General features: G+C 53.4%; 1 protein-coding gene across 1 annotated transcript in view; it reads left to right on the top strand.

Moving 5' to 3' along the window:
• The window catches only part of LOC133351706 (neuronal cell adhesion molecule-like), a 167,574-nt gene that overhangs the window by 116,326 nt on the left and 32,094 nt on the right, over nt 1–19,154 (top strand). The window contains 6 exon segments of the mRNA XM_061567118.1: nt 1,658–1,780; nt 4,203–4,373; nt 14,499–14,607; nt 16,640–16,824; nt 17,518–17,652; nt 18,189–18,332. Coding sequence (XP_061423102.1) covers nt 1,658–1,780; nt 4,203–4,373; nt 14,499–14,607; nt 16,640–16,824; nt 17,518–17,652; nt 18,189–18,332 — 867 coding nt within the window.

The following is a 19,154-nucleotide window of genomic DNA, read 5'->3' as shown; positions in this document are numbered from 1 at the left end:
GTCGAGGCTAATCCGGCTGCAGCGATGAAATCGGCTCGTGCACAGCTCCACAGTCGTGTACGTGACTTTGTGGCCATATGAGCTTTGGGGCACTGGTGCTTGTGTACGGTTTACAGCCCTGTACCATCGGTGCTCATTCCACACTCCTTCGGTGGCCGCGAGTTCTATCCAACAGCACATCATTCCCCACTCTAATAACTTTATCGACCCCAAAGGGATGATGGGTTCATTCATCCCCCAATCAGGATTTGATTTGAATTCGCGACCTACCACTGAGCCACCTGGCTGGTGTGTGTGCATGTGGTGCATTATTTACAGCGCATATTCTCACGCCGATAATGATACAATGCAGTACAATGAACATAATGCGCCACATTGAAACAGAACAGTACAACGCAATGAAGTAAGCTCGATACAGTACATTTCAACGGGTTGAGACGGAACACACACACACACACACACGGGTCAGTTACCAAACTTCCGTCTCACCTTAATAGGTGCTCGCTAACAAAAGAGTGAACGCAGACGAACGCGCCGCTGGGCCGCCGGAGCAGTCGCGAGGACGGTGGGCCGGACGTGACTTTGGCGGTCGGGACTCGGGGGTCATTATTTCCACGGCCGTGCGCTGATTAGGACGGGATGGGAACAGTAATGATTTGTTGTTTCGAACGAAACAAAGCATACAAAAATGGTAATAATATTTTAAAAAACAAGCCAGCCAAACACGAAATGAAGCGACGGGCCAGCCAAACACGGGCCTCTCCGTGTCACAGTTGACAGCCGACATGCAGGCATCACGGAGCGCGAGCAGTTCCTCTGTGACACGGCGCAGGTGACACACACGCTCGCAAAGTCTCATCGCTTCGCTGGGTGAACGCCGCCGAGCTTTGCTCATCCCCCCCGTGACATTTCCCACAGCCGGTTCGTCTCGCAATAATTTCAGAGGAGAATACAAACAAAAACACTAATATCAACCGGCACATTTATCTCTTTTTCACAGCCGTAAACTTTACCGGTTGTCTTTTTTTTTGCGTGTGTTGAGGCTCTCGGGGGCCAGGCGGTGGGGGGGGGGGGGTGGATGCGGGTGTGGGCGTCGTGATTGGTTGTCGTGGTGCAGAAGGTCAGCGGATGTGACCTTGTAAGAGCACACAAAATGACAGCAACTTTAATAACATTCACCTTTTTTGAGGCTCAGAGTTCTCTGCGTTCCAGCCAAAAGGGCGAGGGACTAAAACTTATTTTATTTGTATGCGGAAACACAACAATAGTCTGTTCATACTAAAGGATAACTGAAGTTTCTGTTTGTGTGTGTTTGTGTGTGTGTGCGTGTGTGCGTGCGTGCGTGTATGGGGAACGGCAGTATCGCAGTTAGTACGCTGCTCTACGAACCCGGAGGCCAGAGTTCCCATTCACGACGAATATCTGAACCGTTCCTGGACCTTCCCCTAGGTCGACTCAGTCTAAAACGAGTACCTGGTGCGGCATGTAAACATCGCCACTGGGGAGGCGGCGAACGCGGCCAGGCGTGGTGGTGGCCACTCCCCACCCCCCGCTCGTGCGCCGTGCCACCCTTCACAGGTGCTCGCCGACAGCACTTGCCCCAAAAAGTCTGTTTGGGCTACACGGGTCATCTCTATCTTTTGTCTGTGTCCTCCAGGTGCCCCCCTGTGGCCCCGTGAGAACCTGGAGCCTGTCGTGGCGATGGAGGGCTCCTCCGCCGTACTGCCCTGCAACCCGCCCGATGGGCTTCCCCCTCCCATCATCTTCTGGATGGACGGTTGTGAGTACCGACACGAACGTCTGCGGCCTTTGCCAACCCGAGATGCCGCGTGGTGTCGGAGCCGGAGTTGTGCTCGCATCGAATCAGTGCTGCTCAAGTTACGCGCTGCCAGAAGGCCGGTTTGATTCAATTTATTTTTGATGGGGAGAGACGGATTATATGTGGAGACATTATCCGCTTATACATTGTTATTTATATTCTCCACAGCGACGCTGCTTGTTATTTTGTGTTATGGCCTTCATAGATTGTTGGAAAAAAGTGTTGTTATGTTGGTCTTAATAGGTACTAGCTATGAGTACAAAGACATATATCCCCCATAAAGGCTTCATAGACAATGGGGGCAAGTGCTGTTGTTTTTTTCTTAATGTGTACTCGCAAACAACACTTGCTCTGCGTATAAAGACACGCGTCTCCCCGTATAGCCTTCAACAGATTGTTTGAGCACATGCTGTTAGCGAGCACCTATGAAGGCCGGCACGGCACACGAGAGCGTGGGTAGTCAACGCCACACCCAGCCGGTGATTACACGCCACACCATGGAGCTCACCACAAGGCTGAGTTGACCTAGGGGAGGGACGCCCAGGACCGGCTCAAAATATTCGCTGCCGTTATTTGTCGTGAGCGTGAATTGAACTCGGTTCACCGGGTTCATAGTGCGGTGCGCGACCCGCTCCGCTCCCGCTGCCCCGGGCGCATCAACATCGCACATGTCACTTCACCCGTTCATGTAGCCCCAGATTTTCACCGATTGCAGCGTGCTCGTCGGTCGAGTTTCACGCGGGATCGAGGTGCACGTTCTTCTGGCTTCACCGACTCATTTGTCCGAGTGAGTGCGCGGGCCCCTGCCCAAATGGGCATTGAGGCGCTGTTAAATGAGGCCTTGCAAGCCAGCGGAGGAAACTCCCCATTCCTAGGTCAGAAGCTGAGGCAATCCGAAGGACAACTGCTGTTGATTTTCGGCACAATGTGGTTACTCGTTTTATCGACCCGTCGGAGGGATGATATGGACAGAGACAACCCCTAACCAGGAGTCGAACTCGTAACCTTCCTCCTGCGAGGCGGCAGTGAACGCGCCACGAAGCGTGTGATTCTGCGCGCACGAGAGACAGAGAGAGAGAGAGGCGGTGGGGGGGGGTGAGAGATAGCGAGAGGGCGTTTGCATGCCTGACCACAAAAAAACAATTACGAGACTCTTTACAAACGAGATGACCGTTAAATTGCCGCATGTCGCCGCGCGATCCGCGAATTAAAGACGCGCAACCCTTCGGCCGATTCATCGAGTTACGAGTCCGTGTTCCGTCGCCCGGCCGTTGACGGGAAACCGCGGGCTCGCCGTGCCTGCCGCCTTCACGGCGGCTAATTTGTCAGTAGATTCATCGCGCCGTGCCCCTTAAGTGGTAATGAAAATGTATACGGCCGTTCGTTATGGGGGAGGGGTGCAGTCTGTTTTCGTTGCTGTTTGCTCATTGTGTGTTGCTGTTTACAGGAGTTCCTCTCATCGTCGGGGGGAGGCAATTTTGAGTTTTATTGTGATGATTTGTTAATAGGGTGTTGTACACGTGTTGCTCCTTGGTTGTGTAAGGGTCTGGCTCCCGCTCTCTCCCTCTTCGTTCTGTCTCCGTCTCTCTGTGAGTTCACTTCTGTGCGTGCTGTGCACTATTGAGTGCACGTATTTAAGTGCTTAGTGTGATTGTGTGTCTATGCATGCACGCCTTAATGTGCACCTAGCCTGGCACAACCCTGTGGTGACGCGATCGCCACTTTGTGTCAAATGACGACTGTTCATGTCGTCGTCGCGTGTGTGTGCACACGCACGTGTGTGCACACGTGCGCGTGTGTGCGCGTAGTCGAGCGGTGGTGTGGCGGTTGGCACACTGCACTACGAACCCGGCTACTGCTCACGACCAATAACAGTGACAAATATCTGAACCGGTTCTGAGCCTCCCCTAGGTGACTCAGCATTCAATGAATACCTGGTGTAGTGTGTAACCATCAGTTTTGGGGAGACCAAGGCGGCCGGGCGTGGTCCTGGCCACCCTCCCCCTCGTGCGCCGTGTGGTCCTTCATAGGTGCTCGCCGACAGCTCTTCCCCCAAAACTCGTTTGGAGGCTTTAGGGGCAATCTTTGTCTTTCTGCACACATACGTGTGTGCATGCGTAAACTTGAATTTGAATCCCAGCCGTGGCTAACAACAGTGGTGAGTAATTTCGGATCTGCGGCTCAACTTTTCACACAAGTACCTGGTGCAGTGTGCAAACATCGGCATTGGGGAGGCGTCCGTCTCCTTCCACAATTATCCCACCCCATCCCAAATCACTTCCACCATCTCCTTTCGTTGACACCGGTCTCTCCTCCTCCTCCTACTCCTGACCCCCCGTGATCCCCTTATTATCCCCTTACCCCGACGGCGGCGGCGGCGCAGCCATGGAGAGGGTCCCGCAGGACTCGCGCGTGTCGCAGGGCCTCAACGGCAACCTGTACTTCGCCAACGTGCTCCCGACGGACGGCAAGGACGACTACGTGTGCTACGCGCGCTTCACGCACACGCAGACCATCCAGCAGAAGCAGCCGCTCAAGCTGATCGTCAGGCCGAGTGAGTGGCGGGGCGCCCGCGCGTCGTGGCTTCATTGTCGCGCTTCGTCGTCGTCGTCGTCGCCACCGCCATTTTACACCACGTGCCAAATGTCCGACACCATCCGTGCACGTGCGTGTGTGTGTGCCTAAGAGCCCCGTAGATCGTGTCGCGCTGCGGGTACACGCGTGCTTCACGCTTCCCGGTCCTAAGAAGTTGTTTCCATCGTTGTTGTTGTTCGTCACTCCCGTCGGTTTTGCACGGCACTTTACTGCGTTAGGTTTTCTGGTGGATTTTTTTCGTTTTGTTTGCCTCGGGTAAGCGGAGGGTTGCCACCCTTCCTGGTTTTCCCAATGTGGTCCTCTCTTTGAGGAAACTGCCCTTGAAAAATCCGCGAGTCTCCTCGGCGAATATTGAGAGTCACGTTTTTGGTCAATTGCTTCATAGTTCTCCACTCTTCCCACATGTCCCGGGTTTATGAACCTTTTGAGTTGGCTAACCCGACGTGCACGAATGGCTTAGTAATCCCGCAGTAACCTGTGGGCTCTGTATCCTAAGGCTGTTGGCACAGCGCACAGTTGGTGTTGGAATCCAGCATTGCCTTGCGAGCCCCGTGTGGTGTAAATTCTATGCTCGTTCATAGAATTCTGCTTTTGAATCCCCCTCCCTGCTCCCCCCCACATCCGCGCCTCCTCCCTTACCCCCTTGGCGGGCGTTATGCATCAACTCTGACACGGAGGCAGAGATTGCGGGGCCCTGGGACCAGCGCGAATCGGGAGCGCTAACTCCACTCGGGGGCAATTTCACAAATGGAAAAATTTCAACTTTGCCCGGCGACTGCCGCTGAGACCGGCCCACGGCGTCGGGAAGCATCAATTTATTTTTTCTTCTTTTTGCTTTCACCGTGCGGCTCCCAACTCTTGTCCACGTTTTCATTCGCGAATTAATTCGGGTTGATTTATGTCTTCTAAGCGTTCTGCTCTCGTGTTGTTGGCGATCGTTGGACCCCCCCCCCCCCCTCCACCGATCACTCTTCTTTCTCATTTCCGTGAGAATCCACGTTCGCCATTTGAGTTTTCCGCACAGCTTATTGTAAAGGAAGACCCAACCCAATGAACAGATTTGTGTTGCTTTCATTCACTACCATAGCAGCATTGGTCCTTAGCGACGCGGCAGTACGAATCTACACCTAGAAGTGGAAAGGTTTGATAATTCACTCCGCACAAGTTGAGTGCGCCATTTAGGTTTTTTTGCACGTTAGAATTTTCTCTCCACTGTTGGATGAATTCCTCCCCGCGCCGTCGATCGACATCCCTCACGAGCCAGTAGCGCTCGCCATCGATCTCACGCCTGCGCAAGAGCTCACCTTTGTGCTGCGTCCCATGCAGCGGTCATACTTTTGGACGCGGTCCCTCCTTTGACTGTGATTCCATCGCCAGTCTCACCCACCATGCGGTCCTGCCCGATCCCACTCATTCTTCTTAACGGCTACAAAGATCAACAATCTAATGACTTCAAACGCATGATGGAAAGCATTGCGGAAATCCATGAAATATGCATGATTCTTCTCCTTGTTTTAGTTGGGATACCTTGCATGAAGAGCGCTATATAAAAGCCATTAGTATTGCATTATTATTCTTTTTTGGAATTGTGTCTTCTTTTAATTTTAAAACGTAGGTTTAGAATCCCCCCCCCCTTACCCTCTCCTGCTGTGCTTTGGTCTTTACTTCCAGTGGACGCTGACAATGACACTGCGTCCCAGCCAGGGCACGGTGAGTGAATTGGTGGTGTGGCCGGTTTCCCTTTTGCCGGCCAACCAACCTCGTTCCGTCAGCCACCACGACCACCGCCATCGTCATCACAGTCATCACGATCGCCATCGTCTCCTCCTCGGTCTGAGCGGGAGCGATGAGCAGTGCCATCTGTGCCGGATAAATATCAAAGGCATTTCATTTCCTCGTGTGATGCACGTGGCATTCCACCTAATGAAATGCGCACGGGTGTCTGGCTGACTGCGTCCGAGTGCGATTAGGAACTCGTGGCTTGTTAAGAGGATGGGAGAGCCGCGTGCGCTTCCGCGATTGAGAGTGGCGAGCGGCGGTTATAATGTGCGGTTGGTTTGATATTTAAATTGGTAAATCTTTCAACGTTTCCATTCAAAGCACATGGAGCCAAATTCTACCATCAGCATCCAACATCAGCCACGAGCCATCCACTGCTAGACGAAGACCGTTTGTCACCACAAAAAGATAAGTTGTGGCAATAATAGCACACTGGGCCTTGACAATATATATTTTATATTCTTGGTTCTTTCGGTAAAATCACGTAGAAGGGAAACAATCAAATAATAAAAATATAAAACAATAAAATGTTGTTTCCCTTCTACGTGACTTTACTGAAAGAGCCAAGAATATGAATCCCTGCAGTCACGAAAGCTTTAAATCAAAATCTATATATTTTCTTTGAAAGTCATCATCGTCATCGTCAGTCGTGATCTCTCCACTGCTGAATGACGGCCTCTAAAGGCCATCCCCATCCTTCATTGTCACGTGATACAACGATCCTGGCCAGCAGTGGCACACGAGTTGATCTCGTCGCTCCATCTCCGTCGGGTGGACGTCCCTCGGACGTGCTCCGTGCTTTGGATGCCAGTCGGTCGTTATCCTCGGCCACCGGCCATTATACCTGCGAGCAACTGTCCGGGACCACTTTCCTTTCTTGACACCTCGTCACCCGTGTACAGAATTAGGTTGGAGAGTTAAGAGATAAAATAAAATCTGACGGCAGGGAATGGCTCTGGTGTGGACGCGGCAGCAGTTCCAGCAACAGCGCACCGGAGGGGCTGAATTTTATTTCACTCTTATGCAGCGTTCGGCAGCCTCAGACACGCGTGCACATTTCCCGCAAATGCCTTTGATATGAAATTCCAGTGAGTGCGTGTTCGTAACGCGCGCGCGCACGTGCGAGCACGTGCGCACGTCGAACATGAACCGTGCGGTGCAGCCGATCCTCGTGCGGCTCGGTCATTACTCACTTCCCTCTACGTTAAGTGCGACGGCACCGCGCCATGCTGGAAACGACGCGACAACGCAACCCCTCCGTCGGAGGGAAATACATCATCTCTGGAAACCCGTGGGCAGTCGACGCCATCGCCTCGGCCGGGATTAATGGTCGTGTTTAACGGCGTCGCTAAATGCAGCCAGTGGCTGTAACGTGGCAAAAAAATTATTTTAATAACTCGCGTCGGCGTTTACATTCCTTCTTTTTTTATTAAATCACTTATTGCCTTAATAAATTATGGCAAAGACAAATTGACATTTCGTGTTCTAAGTAATGGCGTCAACAGCTCAATTAACGACACTGGAAGTTTAATGCTCCTTAAGCAGACACTTCATGTTGCCTCATCAGCCACGCTCAGTCGGTCAAAATTGCTCAAGTGATATTTACACCATGTAGTATAATTTTTTTCCACGTCTGCAGAACGTATTCGTTTATTTATGACAACATTTAAAACCCAGTCACATCGCCAGTACATCCACATGGAAGCCAAGCAGGTTTCAGCTTGGCTTATTACGTGGCATGACTAACTGCCAGGGATTTCCTGGTGTCGTAAGCACGAGGCTTGCGAGGTATCCAAGATATGGCAGTACAGCAACGGCTTCTCGAATCCTTCTGTGTGGAGTTTTGAGTGTCACCCCCCACAAGTACGCATGGTGGATTTATCAGCTCAACAGTCATCGATGGCATTGGCCAAATATCCTAGTGTAGGATCCTCATTATAGAGAGTCTTGAGACTTTCCTGCGTAAATACTTTCTTTTTTACTGTGAATCTTAACAAGGTGTTGCAACGAAGGTGGCTGATGCATCATTTTAAAAAATGCGCCGGGCGTTTGCGACACGCTGGAGTGCGTGGGGTACAGCCATAGCAACGCGCAGCTTGTTTAATATTCTGCCTCAGAGTCAAAGTCACCGCGAGGACGGTGGGGCCGGCCCATAATCACATCTTGCAGGAAAATTCAGCGGTTTTTTTTTTGTTCGGTTTAACCAGAAAAAAACTGCCCGGGCAAACAAGGACTCGTAATTCCTGAGCCGCGAGACAGAAATCAGCCTCCTTCACACCTCCTCCGAGGCCTCGCAATGCGTCACCGCGAAGCCTGCGGCGGCGCCTTTGTTGACGCCGTTAATTTGATTACAGCGGAGGGCCCGTTAAAGGCACGAGAGCGGCACCAACGTACGATTTGCATAATTGCTGCGGCCGCATCACAATGGAGGCCTGATATGCGCAGCGAGCGTCTGCCTGCTCTCTCTCTCACACATACACACACGTCCCGTGGCATTGATATTTCCGTAATTCAAATATTGATTGAAACCCGCCCCTCTATAAAAAAAATCTCATCTTCACCCTAACCCAAACTTAATTGTTTAACGTTCCGCGTCCTAACATTCGTTAATTAGATTCGTTGACACCATCGGGACCATCGTTCATTCAATTAATTCCAATTAAACGTTCATTTTACTCGCCCAGATAAGTCCGCGGCTGCGTCGACACCGTCGCCAACATCTTGAGGGCTGACTGCTGCCCGCGGCGGCGGTGTCGTTGCCGATTTGGCCGTGACAGCGGCCACCTCCGGCTCCCGTGTAAACCGTGACACCGCGAAGAGCACCGGCAGGGCGGGGCGTTGAGGCACGGCCAGGCAAAGCCGTCGCGTGCCGTGGCAGGCGACGCGTCTTTCCGTCTTCGTGCCATCGCTCGCGTTCCTGCAGCAGCCTCTTCTCCAGCTCTCCGACGTGTTGCGTTGTTTGGCACGGTGTCCGACTTTATCGCTCCACGTGTCCCGGAAGCCTCTTCAGTAATTCGGTCACTGAAAAGGCTCCCGGCGCTGAAATCGGTTCCTGAAGAAGCTGAAGTAGCACTTGGAGGAAAAACGTCAGACATTCAGCCGAACAATATGTAAACATGCGCCTGAGTGAAATACGGCACAACCGCGGTGCTTGTAGCCTCCTCCGTTGAGCGTCCCCAACCTCTCGGCGGCGATGAGGCCCTTGTCTCGATCGTCCTGTCGGTCGGCGCATGCGGCTCGCGCTCTCGTAGCTGTACAGGACGCCCATCCGCCCTTTCCCAAGCGTGCGAAACGACGAGAGGCGGCACGAGCGTGGCCGTCACTGGCGTTTCTGACAACCGGGCCGGCCTCCTCTTCCTTGGGCGATTGCCTGTCGTGCATCCCCCATCCTCCCTTGTGCCGCTCGTCCGTGAACTTGATCAGGCGGAACATTACTTGACCTCTGGGGGTGCTGCTGGCACCTCAATTGGTTATTTCCTTCCCCCGTGCGACCGGTGCGGTGCGTGGTGTGGCACTCATCTCGACCAAGCGCACACACCGCCACCTTCCCGCTCACCATCTTCCCACCCACCACTTTCTCGCCTAACACGCAACCCACACTGCATTGTCTTTAATGAGCCAGTGCATTTCATTTCAATCCGGGCTTTCTCCGGGTACCCTGGCTTGCTGCCACATGTACGAACGCTCATTAATGGAGATGACCAATCATCCCAATAGAGGACCAGAGAGTTTGGGAAATTGATGGCATCGGTTCTTGGTTTGCCCTCCCCCCTTGTCCGTGGTTTCCGTTCGAGGAAAAAAAAACCTCACGATTCCACAGCGTTGGCGATTCCACACAATTTTGAGATGCCGTTCACACGACGCTCTGCTGAAAATTCGTGTTTGAGTGAAACAGAAGGCCGCTAATATTTTAATCCGGAAGAGGCTAATCAAGTGCCGTGCATTCGTAATCCTGCCGCCGCTGCTGTCTGCGTGCATGAGGACCAGCGGCTCATCCGTCTGTGTGACGGGTACAGCGATGTGACTCGTCACAGCAACATGGAGACGACCCCGTGCGGGGATGTTCTTGGCGTTGGTTTTTCGACGATGCTTCGATCCCGCCCACCGACGTCGATCTGCGCACTCGCGAAGCAGGCGTCGAATCACGCGCCCAAGAATGGCGAAAAGTCGTTCAAGTTTTTGACAATTTTAACCGGGTGACGACTGAAGAGAGCGGAATGAGCCCCGTTTTGTCAGAATTACTCGGGGATCACCAAAGTGACAAGGGCAACAACAAATGAAACAAAGTACAGTCATGAAGAGAATATAAATTAGAGCATAAACTACTGCACCGTCAATTGAAGAATTTGACATTTTTCACAAACAGAAATTGGTGTTAAATGATCAATTCCCTCTAGCCCAAGTGAGCTCTGGCAAATTATTTTTAGACTAATCATAGCACAATTGCAAAAATTAAGTGATAGAAACATTGCAATTAATTCACGTGGCCCCCTGCAGCCACTACAGGTGCTAACATCTTCGACAATGTAATGAACAAAAATATTTAATGGAATCTTTTGAAGGGATTGCGAGCAGTAGCCCTGTGATATCCGCTTCAGTGGACCGTTGTCCAACACGAAGGATTACCCCGCTCTGCGGGAGTTCCGTATGGTATCTTTGTCACAAGAAACGAAGACCAACAGCACAAGCGGGATCACAAAGGGGAGAAATTGACAGAGAGAATAACGATAAAACATTGACTATTGAATCGGACCGCGACTCTTGGATTTGACAAATCATCGAATCGCCGAACGGAAACGAATCACGCCGCCACTAGCATCTCTCCATCCTGCGCCGCACTTACGTATGAAGGCACGTTGCATCGCACGTCACACACACACACACACATGCACACGTATTTTTGTATATGGCGTGTCCGTATATACGTACGCACAGCGCTGTCTGCCATAGAGTTTTCCCGGGACGCCGATGCGAACTCGCGATCGCGCGGCCGACGCTCGAGCGCACGTCGGGAGTCGTCGTAGGAACGTGCGACGGCTCCGCCTCGTCGTCCTCGACGTTCCGTGCGACTGCTCTGTTGCTGTTTTTGTCGTTGTCGTCGAGCGTGCTTTTGTTGATGCGCGAAAAAGTGGTGAACATTGCCCCAAAAATGTGTCGCTCGCTTACGAGACTCTGCAGCTCGGCTTTGGAGCCGTGTGTGCTGTACGTGCGTGTGAGTTGTGCGTGCAGGAACCAGTGGCGCAGTGTTCTGCGCACTGCACTACGATCTCAGCATCCTTGTGTTCGATTCCTGACTATAGATAATATCAATGGCAAACGGTGTCTGAACCTACCCTGAGCCATCTCCCCCCCACTCCCCCCCTTCCCGCCCAAGTCAAATCAGCCTTACACAAGTACGGGGTGAGGTGTGTCAAACGCACTGGGGAGACAAAGGTGGCTAGGCATGGTTTTGCCACACCAGCCCCATACTGGCGACAATAGGTGGCTGTAACTTGCACTTTCCCTCTTGGCTGTAAGTCTTCAGAGAGGATCTAGTGCAGTGGCTAGCATGCTGCACTACGAACCCGGCAACCCAAGTTAAATTCCCACTCACAGCCAACAGGGGTGACGATTACCAGTCCTGGGCCTCCTCTAGGTTGGCTAAGCCTTAAATGAGTAACCTGGTGCGGTGTGTAAACATCGCCACTAGAGAGACAAAGGCGGCCGGGAGAGGTGCTGGCCACCCACCACCTCGTGCGCCATGCCAGCCTTTGTAGGTGCTCGCGAACAGCACTTGCCCCAACGGTATGCTAAGGCTGTATTGGGGATCTTTGCCTACATATAAATACGTGTGAATGTTCAAGTATATATCACGGCAGGAATGTTTCTTTTCAACGGACTCTCGCTTGGTGGGTGACACAGAGAAAATGTTGTCCACGGGCTGGAGAATTTCCAGGGGGTCTTCCAAGTCACCCGCAAACGAGAGGAGTGGGGACAGCTTCTGTCAGCGTGCCGGACTGGACGCGCGCGCGGATCGACGGGCAGAAACTCAACACAGACGCGGCGACGCGACAACGCCCCACCGCGTCTTGTTCCGCCGACAAATATCACAGTGGCTTTTCTGTTTTTTAAATGGCTTGTGTGTAGAGTGGCAGCGGCAGGTTGACGTGCCATCTTTGCGGGAACACCATTAACATTCCGGGGCACAATCAACCCGTGGCTCGCCTTCATCTCGGCAAAATGTCACGTTCGAGCGTAATAAAAGCGATGCAGGCCCGCCGCCGATATTTGAGCGATTCCCAGATGCGGCTGGATTTACGGTCACGAGCTGTCACTGTCGTAGCGCGCGTGCACTCGGGGGACAGCTGTAAACCCTCGGCAAATGGCGTGCGCTCGCTCAGCTCGCTCGCGCTCGCTCGGCTCTCTCTCCCTCGCCTGCTCGGCCGCACGCTCGCTCACGGAGAGCCGCGGAGGGATCTGAGGCACGCTGCGCGATTATCCTGAAGCCTTTGCCCCATCTCGTATTTGTCGCGCGCCTTGCACGCGCACACACGAACGGATTTTAATTAAACGGAAAAGAGGAAAAAAAGATCCGCTCGCTGGTCGGCGTGACGTGGTGGCGCGTTTCATTAGGACGGAGTCATTATAAAGGCGCACAGATGCACTTAAGGACAACGAATGAAAATGTAAATTGCAAGAGGCCTAATTAATGCGTGGCGGCGCTTGAATGGCAACGTTGCGCCGGCGCGAGCGTTGTTTGCCGTCGCGGCAGGCTGACGCGCAGATTGATATTTTGGAAATGTTAACTTTGTACCCTCGTTATATTCCAGTTGTGCTAACCGGTGACATTTCGCGACGCTGACAACTTTTGCGTTCAGATTCCAGCAGTGAGCATTGCACCACCCTGTGTCAAAAAAAAAACAACGCCTCTGAAGATGACACCTCCGAACTGCTTCTGAAATCACTCTCGTGTGGGCCTCTCCATCCACGCTCGGCACACATCGTGTATGCTCCTTGAAAAGACCGTTCATCACATGACCATCAAACCACTAATAGTTAATTCTCTGAACCGAAATATAGCCGACGTAAGTAACGACCACATTTAATACTGTGGCTTCTTGATGCAGTCGTTGGGGGGGGCCATGCTGAGACCGTCGATTTGCTGCACTTGACGAACCCAGGTTTAATCGCAGGACACCTCGAAATCCTGGAGTCACACCCAGGAATCTCAGTGGTGCTGGATCAGCATCTGTGACACCGAACCACACAGCGCCACCTCCACGTGTTAATTGTTTTGTTTGATTTCAATTGAAGTACTCTCTTCGTACCTGGTGTGTATATACCTTAGTTCTCGTGTCGCTCTGCTTAACGCAATTAATCGTTGACAAATTTGCTCAATGCTCCTCTGTGCTCACAGATGCATCCCGGTCACATCCACAGTCATTCCTTTCATTATCATCCTTGTGCTCGTTGACCCAGCTGAGCCTCGCTCAGTCTCTCAAGACTGCTTTGCAGGAGAGCCCTGCCAAGATTTCACAGTAGAGGCGCGATGTTGCTATGTGTGTAATCCAAATTGAGTAATTTGCAGGCAGTTTTTCACCATTCGGATGTTTGCCCAACGTCAGTTACATTGTGCGGTGGGTTTTTCTTTTTTTGCCATGGGAGGAAACCGGAGAACCCGGAGGAAACCCGTGCAAAACAGAACGAGACCCGAGTTGGGAATCGAACCCGAGCCCTCCTTGCCGTGAGGCACGAGTGCCACCCTGCTGCCCTTTGTTGCCATGCACTTCACGCCTTGACACCCCCCCCCCCAACCACCCACCACGTCAAGCGCTCACCGACCTCTCGTCAACCCCCACAATGCAGGACTCGGCGCTTCCATTCCTGCGTTTCTCCTCGCGCTGCTGGACTTTGGAGCTCTCTCCCAACGAGGCCTCGTCCCAAGCCCTCGAGTAACCTTGCTCACTGCGAGAACGGTCTCAGCTCTTATCCGAGCAGCTTTCCTCAGGACAAGCGCTTGCCTGTAGCGTCATTTACATCGGCTAGCTCAGGGGTCGGCAACCTACGGCTCCGGAGCCGCATGCGGCTCTTTACGGGCTGCTTCTTGACGATATGTACGTATGAACAGTATGTACTCAGATGCATTGCGGATCTTGAAATACTGAATTTTGTACCGAATTGGAAAGAAATGGCTCTTCTTGTTATTTTGGTTGCCGACCCCTGGCCTAGCTACTAACTGCCTCGCTCCGTTCATGGACCGTGAGCAAACTAATTGTGTCCGTGTTGTTCCACCCGCCCACGTTATCGCACGCACGCACGCGCACAGAACGTCCGTCGAAGAGCCGCCCGTCGTTCCTGGAACCTGCGGGCACAACGAGCAGCAAGCTGGTGCTCCGCGGAGACACACTGCTGCTGGAGTGCATCGCACAGGGCCTGTACGTACACATCGCGCGCGCACGGGAGGAGCAGTGGGGGATGCGCACGATCGTCATGGGGATGACACGTGGGGGGAGGGGGACTTTGTCGACCACACGGCCGGGTCCACACGCGAGCGATCAGTTGCGCGACGGAAATCGCTGAGCTCCGTCGTCGCCCGCCACTGCTTTGTCCTCATCTCTTATCTCCAGCTCTCTTCAATAACCAATGCGTACGCAAGCGTGTCGACGCTGAAGAAGTCAGCGGCAAGTAGAAACCAAAACCTCGAGTCCGGCCTTGATCGTCCTCCCCACGTCCTCAATCCTTTGGCAGCGTTGCAGAACGCTCCGGTAGAGCCCAGCGTGCCTGCCGCAGGGGCAATGAAACGGAATTTGGTTTCCCGTCAGCCGAATAGAATGAGAACGCAAAGTCGACTTTTATATTTAATGTTGGTTTTTCTTTTTGTGCCCCACGACCACCCATGCAGCCTTTAAGGTTGCCAATAACAACCCGCCCCCCCAACCGACTACTCCCGCTGAATCTCAATGACAAATTTCCAACGCGATCGCATGCGGTCGCGTTGGAAATTTGTCATTGTGAAGTGCGCGGGGAGTATAATCAAAGACGAAGAACCCCGTATAGGCGTCACGGACTGTTGGGGCAAGTGTGGTTAGATAATAGCACCTTTGAAGGCCGGCACGGCCCACGAGGGGGTGGGTGTGGGCTGCTACAACGCCAGCCACCTTTGTCTCCCTCGTAGCGACGATTAAACACCGCAGCAGGTACTCATTTGAGGCCAAGTAGACCTAGGGGAGGCCCAGAACCGATTCGAATAATCGTTACTGATGCTGGCCGTGAGCGGGAATCGAACTCGGGTCACCGGGTTCGTAGTGCAGCGCGCTAACCGCCACACTACCGCTCCCCACTACAGAGCATAATACCAGGACCAACACCTGTCATTCACCACTAAGTGACAGTGACGTCACCACAGCACCTGTGCCAGACCAGGTGCACTTTGAGGCCACGTGAAGTGCTGAAGGCTCGCTGACAGGAGGTCACGGGACAGACCCAGGTGCCATGGGTTGGCTGACTGAGATGACTGGTAGATGCGCCAGCTGTACCCCCCACTGTGCCCGGCACTTCACTCATTGTTGTGAGCGGTCGCTTCTCTGCCCTCCGTTGTTGTTGGAGGGCGACTGCCTCCAACTGCCAACGGAGTCAAATACGCAGTGTCACCAACTCACGCACTCCTACCACCACCACCACCACCACCACCGTCACTGTTCCCATGAATTGTGCCTCATCCACACTGGGTGAGACCACCACCATATTGCAGGTCCAAATACGTTGCACGTTGATTCCTCCGCCCATGTTAAGGATCCGGTCGATACCAGACACCTCATCCACTGCACTGTTCGGCCACCACCGCACTGCAGGTGGCAGTCTCCGCATTGGAATTCCCTCCCATTCTCACTTTACCCCGAGTTCTTTCAAATCACCTCGTTCAAATCCAGAAACGTATTAACTCCCAACTTGTTCTCTCGCATCCCTGCGTGTGTCCCTCCGTGCATCCCTCTGTGTCCTCACATTTCCACGCGTCTTCCTGTGTCGTCATTCCCTACCCCGCCCCCCCCGTGTCTCCGCTTGTTCTCTCCACATGTCCCCATGTTGTGTCCTCGCATGTGTCCACGTGTCTCTGCGTGTGTCCTCGAGTGTCCCCGCGTGCGTCCGCGTACTCGTTCGCTGCTCCCCGAATCTCCCCACGTGTCTCCACGTAGTGGATTTTTGGCAGCCCTTCGAAGAGAAGACGGTCACAGCATCGCGCACTTCCATATGCGCTTCTGTGGCCGTCTGGAACGCTCTTCCTCCCAATGTTAGGAAGCCGCTGGAGCTGTGCACTTTAAATCCAGATTGAAAACTAATTTCTTGATAACTGCTTTTTGTGTTTAGTCTGTTGTCCTTCCCCCGCACCTCTGATTGGCACAGTTGGCTGCGTATGGTGTGAAAGAAGTTGAACGTACGTACGTGTGTGTGTGTTCCCTGTGTGTGCAGCCCCACGCCGGAGCTCCAGTGGAGCAAGCTGGGCGGGGAGATAACGCGGGATCGCGTCACCTTCGACAACTTCAACAAGACGCTGTCGATCCACGACGTGTCGGAGGCCGACAGCGGCAGCTATCAGTGCCGCGCCACGAACAGCGAGGGCAAAGCGCTGCACACCGTCACGGTCACCGTGGAAGGTGTGTGCCGGCTAGCCGCCTGCCTACGGGCGCGGTGTGTGCCCGTGTGCGTGTGCCTCTGTTGGTGCATGTGGGGAGCGGTAGTGTAGCGGTTAGCGCGCTGCGCTATGAACCCTGCAACACGGGTTCGATTCCCGCTCACGGCCAGTGACGATTATCTGAACTGGTCCTGGGCCTCTGCTAGGTCAAATCAGCCTCAAATGAGTACCTGGTGCGTGTGTAAACATCGCCACTGGGGAGATAAAGGCGGTCGGGCGTGGTGCTGACCACCCTCCCCCTCGTGTGCCGTTCTGGACTTTATAGGTGCTCACTAACAGCACTTGCCCCAACAGTCTGTTAAGGCTATGCAGGGGATCTTTCTGTATGGACTTACGGAGAGCGGTGGTGCAGCGGTTCGTGCAGTGCGCTACAATCCCGGCGACCCGATTTGAATTCGCGCTCACCGCCAACATCAGTGATGAATATTTGAACCGGTCTCGGGCCTCTCCCTAGGCTGACTCAGCCCTAAATGAATACTGGTGTGGTGTGTGAACACCGCCACACCAGCCTACATTAGCTGCGAGGCAAACAGCACTTGCCCCAACAGTCCGTTGAAGGCTACACGCGGGAGCCGTCGTCCTTTGTCTTGTTTGTTTCCACGCGTGAGGAAATTTCTCCCATCTGATCCTCTCCGTGCGTTCCCGGCCTCTGCAGCGAAGCCGTACTGGATCCCTCCGGTCCCGGAGAGCCGCGTCTACTCCCCGCGGGACAACGCGCAGCTCGTGTGCCGCGCGCACGGAACCCCGAAACCGCTCATCCGCTGGCTCATCAACGGCGCTCCCATTGAAGGTTAGACGAGGGCACACAAAATAGGGGGAGAGCCAGCCTCGCTCGCTCAGTCAGACACTCGCCCACCTATACGCTTACTCACCCGCTGACTTGCTCACACATCCGCACGCTCGTCCGCTCATGTGCACACTCACTCAGCCGATCACATACACACACACAGCCAATCGCACACTCAGCCAACCAATTCGCATGCTTATTCAACCATTCACTCATCGAATCATGCACACACTCACCCAGCTATTGGCAAACTTACTCACTCAGCCAAATCACTGAACAATGTACCAAATTAAGACAAATTGTGCTAAATTAATTGTACCAAATAATGCCAAATCATACCAAATCGTGCCAAATCATACCCAATTGTACCCATTAATACTACATAGTGCCAAATCATACCAAATCGTGTCAACTCGTTCCGAATCATGGCAAGCCATACCGGACTGTGCCACGTCGCACCAAATCAGGACAATTCGCGTCAAGTCACCGTCCCGAATCGTGCCGCATCGTGCCGCGTCGTGCCGCGTGTGGTGGAGCAGAGTCCCCCGCGGACCCGGGGCGCCGCGTGGACGGCGACACGGTGATGCTGAACGAGCTGGGCGTGGGCGGAAGCGCCGTCTACCAGTGCGAGGCCTCCAACCGGCACGGCACCATCCTCGCCAACGCCTACGTCAGCGTGCTGGGTGAGCACCGCGCCGTGGGTGCGGGGGTGGCTGCACCCAGGGGCGCCACGGTGGCTAGGAGATGTGAACTGCCTCGCCTGGTATGCAGGAGGTCGTGGATTCAATCCCGACCCTGACGCCTGCTGCTGCTGTATATTTGGAGTTTGCGTGTCTCTCTCATCATCACGGTGGCTAGGAGATGTTAACTACCTCGCCTGGTAAGCAGGAGGTCGTGGGTTCGATCCCGACCCTGACGCCTGCTGCTGCTGTATATTTGGAGTTTGCGTGTCTCTCTCATCATCATCACGGTGGCTAGGAGATGTTAACTACCTCGCCTGGTATGCAGGAGGTCGTGGGTTCGATCCCGACCCTGACGCCTGCTGTTGTATATTTGGAGTTTGCGTGTCTCTCTCCCCGTTGGTTGCACGGAATTTTTCTCCCGGTCCTGTTTTTGCCTCCGCATTTAGAATCGCCATACGTTTAGAGTATTTTTGGCTGCGATAAATTTCCACCTAATAAGCCACTTCGTTGAGCTATCATTCGTGGCCAGGTTGCTTCTGGAAAAGAGCTACGTAGCTCAGAGGGCCTTACCAGGTAATATAATATAAGTTTATTGACTGGGACGGGTGGGGCAGCTCCTCCCACAATCCTCGCTCCTCGCCACCTTTGTCTTTACCCTCATCATCATCATCATGATCTTTCCTCTCGCTAAACTCATAAGTGTCCTCCTCCTCTTCTGTATCCTCCTTCTCTGCTGCCTCCTCTGTCATCTTGCTCCTCCACTCCACTTGCCCTCATCCTCTCCGTCAACTCCCTCTTCTCGTGCCCATCTTTCTTGCTCTT

Source organism: Lethenteron reissneri, chromosome 38 (genome assembly GCF_015708825.2).
Source record: "Lethenteron reissneri isolate LAM-NWPU_2019-01 chromosome 38, ASM1570882v1, whole genome shotgun sequence".
NCBI lineage: Eukaryota > Metazoa > Chordata > Hyperoartia > Petromyzontiformes > Petromyzontidae > Lethenteron > Lethenteron reissneri.
This window is presented reverse-complemented; position numbering and strand designations above follow the sequence as displayed.